A 10,576-nucleotide genomic window follows, 5' to 3' on the forward strand; every position below is an offset into this window, starting at 1 on the left:
AATGTAGTTTATCTCATTTCGGAACAATGCCAGAATCCGCCGGCACAGCTATGACGACATATTTGCGGGACCTCCTGGGTAGGAGGGGAGAAACTAAAAGTTACTGAGAATTTTCCCCTTTTACTTCCATCTCTTCACCTTCCACCTTTACTTCACCAGTATCCACTTATCCCATTTAATACTTATTTCTATCACTTACATATTTGCACATTATATTAATTTTATTTACCAGTAATAAATTCCTGGTGACAGGCCGCCCTAAACTAGCGATCTTCAACTCTGTAATACCAATATAAATGGTCCATTATTGGGCATTATAAATTTTCCAGCTAACTCATTCCAGGCTGCCAGCGTTTCGCCCCCGTGTGCTAGGCTGGGCTCATCAGTTGGTACCTAGCACACCTACCAAGACGCATGGCCAGTGCATACTGTGGAGGCCACTGCGTAGGCTAATTGTAGCCACCGGCAGTGCCAATGCACCATGAGACACTCTGTCTCACTACTAAAAATTGATGTCTGCTCGGCCATCAGATGATACAGATGTCGATTCCCATAGGGGATGTGTAATATTTGTTCCGAATGAGTAAATTTATAATACCAATATAAATGGTCCGTTATTGGACATTATAAATTTTCCAGCTAACTCATTCCAGGCTGCCAGCGTTTCGCCACCGTGTGCTAGGCTGGGCTCATCAGTTGGTACCTAGCACACCTACCAAGACGCATGGTCAGTGCATACTGTGGAGGCCTATCTGATAATATTGTTAATCCTCTGAGGGGAATACAATGAAATTTTATAATATTCATTTTCTACGTAGTATTTCACGCCCGGTTACTCATTCCTGCCACCCGGCTGATGAAAATTTCTGGCAAAACACTGATACAGATAGTGCATTATCAGTAACACAGATGGCACTGCAAAGTAATTAATATTTAACCCAAAAGATGACTCTGCCATCTCTCTCTCAATTGTTGCCAACTTCTAAAAGGAACAAAAATACATCAAACTCAAATCACGAGTTTCATTACCAGTTTGTTTTAAGCAGAAGGACAACTAGACGAAAGCAATCCAGTCGTGTCTAGCTCTGTCATGTTGGTGATTATTGTTTTAAAGGGGAAGTACAACTAGACGAAAACAATCCAGTCATGTGTCTAGCTCTGTGATGGTGGTATTATTGTTTTAAAAGGAAGGACAACTAGACGAAAACAATCCGGTCGTGTGTCTAGCTCTGGATGCTGGTGATTATTGTGTTAAAGGGGAAGTACAACTAGACTAAAACAATCCAGTCGTGCGCCCAGCTCTGTGATGGTGGTGATTATTGTTTTAAAGGGGAAGTACAACTAGACAGAAACAATTCAATATTCTGCACAGTCCTGGCCCATCGTACCGATTATTGTTTTAAGAGAAAGTACCACAAGCCAAAACAATTTAATCTCCTATTCCGTGCTGCACTCGCGTTAGTATTTATTGTTTTAAGAGGGAGTACAACTGCGCAAACACAACAATTCCATCTTCTGCCAACAGATCCTGCACTTATTGTGAGTATCCATAAATTAATATCCTGTCTTAGTGATTGCAATATACTCCGTACGTATAGCGTTGCTTTTCCATTCATGACGTGATCACCAAAAGTGTATTATCGGCACACTTTATCTTGGTGCATTTGTGAATGGAGGTAAGGAGTAAGGAGGGTTCCGGTAGTGCTGCCAACTGAATGAAAATGAAATCTGAATTGAATCAAGAATATGATCGATCGATATGAAGTTTCTAAACCATTATTATCTCAAGCCAACAACTGTGTCACATACACATTATATAACATTATATAACATCTTTCGATGAGAATCCTGTTCCTAGCATGAATTCTATAGTTTGGCTTTGCTGTGTAAACAACAACAGTACTAGTACGTAAAGTGCACGCCAGATGTCACACAACGATGCTTAAGCGATTTTTAGTTTGTGTTTCAAAGGTTGCCAGTACGTATCTCGAATAACTGCCGACGTTGACCAATTCAGTACTAGGGTGTAAATACACCAAGATAAAGTGTGCCGATAATACTTCCAACAACAGTCGTTCAATTAGCAATGCTGTTGCACCTAATCTAACGTGTCACTGTCAGTGGTTTTTGGTGGATCACAACCTAACCTGACACTGTCAGCGGTTTTTGGTGGATCACAATCTAACCTGACATTGTCAGTGGTTTTCGGAGTATCACAACCTAACCTGTCACTGTCAGTGGTTTTTGGTGGACCACAACCTAACCTGACACTGTCAGTGGATCACAACCTAACCTGACACTATCAGTGGTTTTCAGTGGATCACAACCTAATCTGACACTATGAGTGTTTTTTGGTGGAACACAACCTAACCTGTCACTATCAGTGGTTTTATTGTGGATCATAACCTAACCTGACACTATCAGTGGTTTTCGGTGGATCACAACCTAACCTGACACTATCAGTGGATCACAACCTAACCTGACACTATCAGTGGTTTTCAGTGGATAACAACCTACTCTGTCACTATCAGTGGTTTTCGGTAAAATAAAATTGTATTTGTTAGGGATACTAGAGGCCCAGATCACCTTTGCTTGTCTCCAGACCAATGGTTTCGCCACAAGCCGGACTTAACTAAACCAGACCAATGCTTTTCGTACTTGCTCGTCAAGTCAGCCACATCATATCAGATTGTTAATGTCTCTTTTACGAACCAGCTAGTGAAGTCTTAACCCAATCTAGTGCCTGTACATCATGTTATGTCGTCTCATAGAACCAAATCTACATTTAGTTGCCACTACACGTCCCTTCAAATTATCCGCCATGATTGCAAACACATCATACATGACGTCAACAGCAGCCACGGAGCCCGTGTTCACCCGTGCCGGCAGATCCTGGACTAATAAAAACTGAAACACTTGAAGTCCAAATATTATGACTAAAAGGTCACCATCATCATCAAATATAACAAGCTGAAGTGATTCAATTTTTCTAATTGTTGCCTAACCAACTCGCTATCCTGTTCCACTCAAAGAGCGATGAACACAGCTACCCTTAGCAATTTCTATTTATGGTTATGGTAAAGGTTAGGAAAGGGACTAGCAGCATCACATATATTACTTATGAAGGTGAATCATATAGATCATACCTGCCACTACTTGTCGGACAGCGATGTGCTTACTGTCAAGGAAGTACCATACTCTATTTAAACACTAATCAGAGAGAGAAAATGGATGAGGCTTGACATTTTGAAAAATGAAGGTATCAGGCAAGGAAAGACAAGGGGGCATGAAAATGAAAGACTCCCTAGGCCTCAATACCTAATACCGTCAGGGTTATAAAAGAACAAGAGTTGACCAAGCTACGAGCCACTGGTGCCCATTTTAGTCACCTCTTAAGACAGGCAGCGGATACCATGGGTGTTATTCTACCGCTCCCACCCACAGGCGGGCTTGGAAACTGCCAACCCACCCGTAGAAATATAGTTACATATTTACTTATAGCCTTTGGGAGTGGCGACCCCATCGTAATAATAGCCTATAGATGATATCGTACTAGTAAATTAACATCGGAAAAAGAGGAAATTGGAGAAGTGCCATAAACTCCCGGACTCGGCAGGAGATGGATAAGGGGAAATGATAATGACGATTTACTTTTATAACCAAATTTCATAAATCATGCAATATTCTCCATTACAACTGTGAGAACAGCCACTGCCTTTGGATGAAATTTATAAAACATGATGTAATCATCAGAATTCAACACAGACTGCAGCAAAATAAACAATCCTAAGCGAGGAATATGAACGAATAATCATTCAAACCTTCAAACACTCGTACATGAAGGCTAACCCCTTGTGCTGTAAACAAGTGGTGATAATTTCTTCCAGATATCTGACATTTCTTCCCTGTCACCAACTTCTCTAGTTCAGAAAATAATATATTATATTCTTTGCTGTGGTAACATTTAAGACTTTTTCTTTTCAATTTGCTTTTCGTCGCACCGACACAGACAGGTCTTATGGCGACGATAGGCTAGGAGGGGGAAGGATGCGACAGTGGCCCTAATTATGGTACAGCTAGGTGTGAAAATAGGAAACCACTGAAAACCATTTTCAGGGTCGACAGGAGGGTTTGAACCCACCATCTCCCAAATACGTGACCCAAACAGCGCAACCACTTGTTCAGTAACATTCAAGACTGAACAAGGATGAATGTCTGCCTGTCTGGTTCTAGCAGGAGACTAGTTTCCTTTAATTAATAACAGTTGCCGCATTGGTAGTTACTTCGGAATATGTCACGTGCAAACCTCAGAGTTTCTACGAAATGTTCAGAAATTTTTGAAGGCTCCAGAATTGAACAGAAATAGTATATAGGCCTAAATGGGACTAGATTAATAACTGTAATTTATTTTCATTGTGTTGTTGTGTGTGTCAACAATTTATAGAGTGCTGGTACATTTGTAAGTAACTTAGCAAGATTGTCATTGGAACATTGTTTTTACCTTTTCTAATTGAGGAAGGAAACCTTACTGGCCACAACACACTGCCAGTTTTCGCGTGAGTATTTTCTAACAACCAGGTTACAACTCATAGACTACTGTACCAACACGAAAGTCAGCCAATTGGAGAAGGAATGAGTTACTGCTTTGGAAGTACGCAATTAAAATGATAATAACCGATGACGATACATGTTGTTTAAAGGGGCCCACCATGCAATTAACCTTTTTACATTCCTTTCAGTATCAGAAATTCTACTTAAAGCAACACCCTGAAAGCTGGCTATTGCACAGACGAGTCACAGACAATGATTTTCACATGCTTACTGTAAAGAAATCAATGGTGATAAGTCAGTATGTACACATATCTAAACGAAGTCTAAGCCCCTATGCTGACACTTGGTACCATGAGCAACCAAAGAAGTAACACACTGCAGCAAAAGAGCATCAGGCAACAGCAGTATCATATTGTGCTGCGTAAGCCTGCAGATGTCTTGTCTACTGGACCCACTGGACCTTTAGTGCTCTTTACCACACAAAATTAAAACTGATAGAAACATAAGGTTATGATAAATTTTGGTACTTGCCCTCAGATACAAATATTGGAATAAACAAAGACGATCAATAAAAAATCCAACATTTTATACACTAGTAATTATTACGAATTCATGTCCATTGTATTTATATAACAAAGGAAACTTTCATTACACACATGTCCTCACAATAAAACATCTGCGTCAAGCACACCAAGTAAATAAGTTCACTCTCGCTGATCTCCCCAATTTCAAGTCCTTTAGGCAAATATTTTCTCTTCCCTTCTTTTCTTGGTCACAACAGTTCCAGGCTTATGCTGAGCATCTGGATGGTTGAGTAGCTCTGGCGGACATGTCGACACGGGACTGGAGAGGATAGTGTGCTTCAAGTCGTAAAACAACTCCGAGTCATCCTTGGTGAGAAAACTGACAGCCATTCCATGTTTACCAGCACGTCCAGTACGACCGATACGGTGAGTGTACTCTTCGATACTCTTCGCCATATCGTAATTAATAACCATAGATACATCTTTAATGTCTATACCTCGTCCGGCAACATTAGTTGCTACTAGGATGTCTTTAGTACCAGATTTCAGACTGGCCAATGCATATTCACGTTGTTCCTGACCTTTACCACCATGAAGAGTACATGCACTATAACCAAGTTTCTCCAGACCTCGAGCAAGAACATCTGCACCTTTCTTTTGGTTCACAAAGATAATCACCGGAGGAGTAACACCACGGCCCAAAATTTCCAACAACTTACGACGTTTATCGTTTTCTTGTACGATGTACACTATTTGCTCTACCCGCTCGGTAGGCTTACCCGCAGAACCAATGTACACCACCGCAGGACGACGAAGGTAAGTCCGAGCCAGCCTCTCTACAGCAGGAGGCATAGTAGCTGTAAACATCACTGTCTGACGATATTTCTTCTTTGTATTGTAGTTAGCAAGGAGTTTAGTCTCGTCTTCAGCATCTTCTGTATCGGGTTTCAAGTTGGTTACAGGCATGTAGTCCAAAATCTTCTGCACATCAGCTTCAAATCCCATGTCAATCATACGATCAGCTTCATCCAATACAATATAAGTGCACTGATTAAGCACAAGGTATCTGTTTTCCAGAACGTCTATTAATCGACCGGGGGTTGCAATAACAATTTCACAACCCATCCTCAACCGGAATCCTTGTTCTTCTCGAGACAGACCTCCCACGACAACCACAGTGCGGATACCTAACGGCTGAGCAAATTTGTTTGTTTCTTCCTCAATCTGTTGAGCCAATTCACGAGTAGGAGCAAGAATAATGGAATACGGGCCTTGATCTGCATCCTCAACCCTCTCGATTTTAGGCAACGATTGAATCCACATTAACAGAGGAATAAGGAAAGCCAAAGTCTTACCAGATCCTGTCTCTGCCACACCAATAATATCTCGATTTTGAAGACCAATAGGAATTGCCTGTCTCTGAATAGGAGTTGCTTCAGTGTAGCCTGCTTTTTCAATAATATCCAGTATTTCGCTTGGAATACCCGACTCTTTCCAGCTTCGAATAGGATCAGGAATGCGACCACCTTTGATTGTGATGTTATAATCTTCCCTAAAGATACGCCAGTCTCTTTCTGTCATTTCCTCCTTTGACTTCTCAGACCAATGACGATCATCCCATTTCTGTTTTTCTTCCTTCTTCTTGAGCTTCTTCAAACGCACCTTCTCTTGTTCTTTTTCAGCTTCACTCCTCCTTCTCTCCAATAATTCACCATAAAATTTGGACTGATCTCGTTTCTGGGCTTTAATGTCAATACCTGCAATGTTGCCTCGACCAAAGAACTGCACTTGATGTCTTTCTTTATACAAAGGATTGTAGTCTACAGAAGTGTCCTCCGAAGCATCCCAATCAAACACAAACTTTCGATCATTTAACCTGCGAACTCTGCGTTTTTTCTTAACAATACCTAGGTATCTTTCTTTGATTGCTTCTACCTCTCTTTCCTTATCCTTGGTGTATTGTACTTCTTCTTCATCCTTCTTGGTAGCAACATCACGATCACGGGGTCTACGAAATACATCCTGTTCTTTCCGAGCATCATCAGTCTTCAAGGCCTCTTTCCCAAATTCACTCCGTTTCTTCCGCTCTTCTTCTTGCTTACGACGCAACTCTTCAACCTCTTGCTGCCTTCTTTTTAGAGCTTCAGCTGCACGCTCTTCCTTTGTTAAAAATTTGGGTTTACTCCTAGCTTCTTCTTCTGCCTTCTTCTTAGCTAAGAGCTCCTCAAGAGAGAGTGGCTCCTTTTTACCTTCTTGCTCTTCAGTCAACTCCTCCTTTATGTCTTCCTTATTTTCCTCATCCTTAATTGCACCACTAGCAGATGTCTTTTTATTATCTTTGTGACGATGCCGTTCTCTTTCCTTCTCCCTTTCTCTACTTCTTGATCTTTCCTTAGATCTCTCCGGCTTTTTCTTTCCCCTGTCCTTGTCCTTATCACGCTCTTTGGATAAACTGCGAGATCTCTTCCTTCTGTCTCTATCACGTCTATCACGTTCTCGTTCCCTAACCCTCTCTCTTTCACGTTCTCGGTCCCTTTCGGTTCGTTCCCTCTCCAGTCGCTCGCGACTGCGACTTCTCCGAACTACTTTCTTTTCAGTGCCCATTATATTATTTCAATGAAATCCAGCGTTACACAAAGTTTTTTTAAAAGCGAAAATCGAACCTTTAGCAGTTCATCATAAGTTAGAAGGGAATTCCGTAAGTACGTGAGGTTATACAAGGATGATAAACTAGTATTGTTCACAATACACAGTCCTATTAACTGAACTTATGATTCCTAACCTTACTGCATCACTCTTCAGATGTTTGTAAGAGAATCCTATCGATGGAATTTAACATTTCACTGTACAACGTTCTTTCATACAACAAATGAGTTCCCGACAGTTCTTGATCTAAAATTGCCATGAACTTGCTTTATATACAGCATGTTGAATAAATAAAAGTCCACTCAATTGAAGTTAAATTCTTCAGAGGTTACTACTGCAGCGAAGGTTTTCATGGGAACGATACAGAACTTCGCAAAAATCACATATCAAGATCAGCAAACTTACTCGAACATCCCACAATGTTTACATACACACATCCACCACACATGAACGAAGGTGCGATACTGAATACCACTGATCGCCAACTTTTCCACTGGCGAAGCTGATTAAGCGATCTGCTGAATATACTAAGCATAAATTCCTACTTCACGAACATATATCCTAATTTGGCTTAATCGTATAGGTAGGAGTTCGAAATTTTGCCCAAGAATATAAAAATATCTTTGCAAAAGTGATCACAGAAGTAAAACAGAAGAGGAAAGAATATTTTAGTCTATTTTGTTGGCTACAAGCTCACAGCCTTCTTGAAAGTCATCCCGTTCAGCCAGTGATCAATGCTTTTAAAGATTACTATAACCATTTGAATAAAGCATTCTTGCGAATTCCGCTGTAAATTATATTGCTTTGTGGACAGAATTTTGAAGAAAAGAGTATGGAGACAGTGGACAACATACTGAAGTTTAATAATAATAATAATAATAATAATAATAATAATAATAATAATAATAATAATAATAATAATAATAATAATAATAATAATACGTACTTGTATTATTATTATGAAAAGGCCGGTCTCCACTGTTTAACATTTAACACCAACATGTTAAATTTAACATGTTACAGTGGACATGTATACTGTGATTGTGTCTTCCAATTGACTTTGCATGTTAACTCAGAATGTTGAGTTAACACTTTTAACATGTTGGCGTGTTTTCCACTCCAAGTGGAAAACATGTCAAGTCAATTCGTTGTTCGTGCGATGTCGGCACAGCTTCGGCAACTTCCATGATGTTTCCATGCCAACACATAACCTAAACGACGCAAACGACGTGCTCCTCATACAGTAGGATTATAATTACAACACTCCGCAACACTCCTTCTCTTTGTTATAAGCTACAAATACAGTACACGCACGTGTGTCGTTCTCTCTGCACTATACTAAAATGTATAGTCAGAAATGGAGTAGAGCAAGGAGATTACTCTGGACTTAATTAATGATATAATAGAAAGGCCTTATTTGTGGGATGTCTCATCAGAGGAATACAGATATAAAGCGAAGAAAGCCGACAGTTTCCTGGAACTCGAAAATATCTATAATTGTTCCCGCGAGTAAATCGAAAAAATAAAACTAGCCTCCCTCCACTCCCAGTACAGTCGAGAATTGCAGAAAGTTCAGAAAATTCGGTAGTCGGGAGCGGACGAAGTTTATACTTCAAAGTGGTTTGCTTTTGAAGCAATGAGCAGAGTGAGGGGAGAAAATGTGCCTAATAAAACTGCATTTCTAAATCATAACAAGAAGCAACAGTGGCAATAACAAAGGCCAATTCCTCTTCATCTGAGTCCATTGTCCTTATTTAAAAATACTAGACACCATCTAAATGTATTACCATAAACTGATATGATGAACAACCTGTATATAAACAAAGAATGTCAAGTTTAACATGTTTATTAAGTGTGGACACAATGTTAAATGAAACAGTTTTTGACATTTAACATTTAACATGCTAACGGTGTCACCAGTTAACATTTAACACTTTTAACATTTAACATGTTGTTGTTAAATGTTAATCAGTGGAGACCGGCCTAAAGTCAAAGTGATTAGGAAAGGTGAATTCGATTCAGACCACTATAGGTTCTTTCCAACACAGTCAAAACTGCGTTCATGTATTCGTCCATGTACTGCAGCCAGGCGTTCCAACTAACGCTTTGCATCGATCCCTGGCGGTCGGAACTAGTCCGCAGTCTAAAGCATGTACTGAACCGTACATACTATCCGAAAGTCCAGAGGTCGCAAAATCCAGATTAACTCTTGGAAAGAATCGCCAGCCAAACAGGACTGAGGATCTCAGCAGAAAAGACCAAATTCATGACGAACATCAAAGATGAACCAAAATTCCTGGAAATAGAGATAAGACGGGTCAATAATTTGTGACTGTAAAGGGCAGTTCCTCCTTGAGCCACTAGCTCACTGGGACATTCTATAACCAATAAAAAAAAAATAAGTATCTTGGTGAGATCATACAGGAGAATGGACTAGAAAAAAGCTGCAGTGGAAGATCGGATTTCAAGAATGGAGAGAGCATACGGCTTGACAAAACACATCTACAATAAGAAGTGCTTATCCTGGAATTTCAAATTGAAACATTACAACACCGTGCTCAAAACAGAATGCCTGTATGCCTGTGGATGCCTCTCCATGAACTACAAGCTGGAGAGGCTAGAGGTCCTGGAAAGAAGAATCCTCAGCAAAACTATGGGAGCTGTCCAAACTGAAAGCGGATGGAAACTTTGCAACAAAGAAGTTTACCAGAAGGTGGAAAGAATCTCAGGGTCCATAAAGAAAAGGAGACTAGGGTTTCTCGGACATCTGTACAGAATGAACGCTAACAGACTTTCCTAACAGATATTTGATTACTTCTAGGGAAAAAATACCACTAGAGCATGGATTAAGGAAA

At 40.2% G+C, this 10,576-nt stretch overlaps 1 protein-coding gene across 1 annotated transcript; it reads right to left on the minus strand.

Moving 5' to 3' along the window:
* Nucleotides 1-3,814: 3,814 nt before the first annotated feature.
* Nucleotides 3,815-8,361, minus strand: LOC136881040 (probable ATP-dependent RNA helicase DDX23). Its single transcript, XM_067153639.2, has one exon. The coding sequence runs from the start codon at nt 7,677-7,679 to the stop codon at nt 5,289-5,291; it is 2,391 nt and encodes a 796-aa protein (XP_067009740.1). The 5' UTR covers nt 7,680-8,361; the 3' UTR covers nt 3,815-5,288.
* Between the last annotated feature and the right edge of the window lie 2,215 nt (nt 8,362-10,576).

Source organism: Anabrus simplex, chromosome 9, assembly GCF_040414725.1.
Source record: "Anabrus simplex isolate iqAnaSimp1 chromosome 9, ASM4041472v1, whole genome shotgun sequence".
NCBI classification, from domain to species: domain Eukaryota; kingdom Metazoa; phylum Arthropoda; class Insecta; order Orthoptera; family Tettigoniidae; genus Anabrus; species Anabrus simplex.

What these genes read in the sequence shown, in the direction of transcription:
- LOC136881040 (XM_067153639.2), bottom strand. Translation starts at nt 7,679, where the DNA reads ATGGGCACTGAAAAGAAAGTAGTTCGGAGAAGTCGCAGTCGCGAGCGA.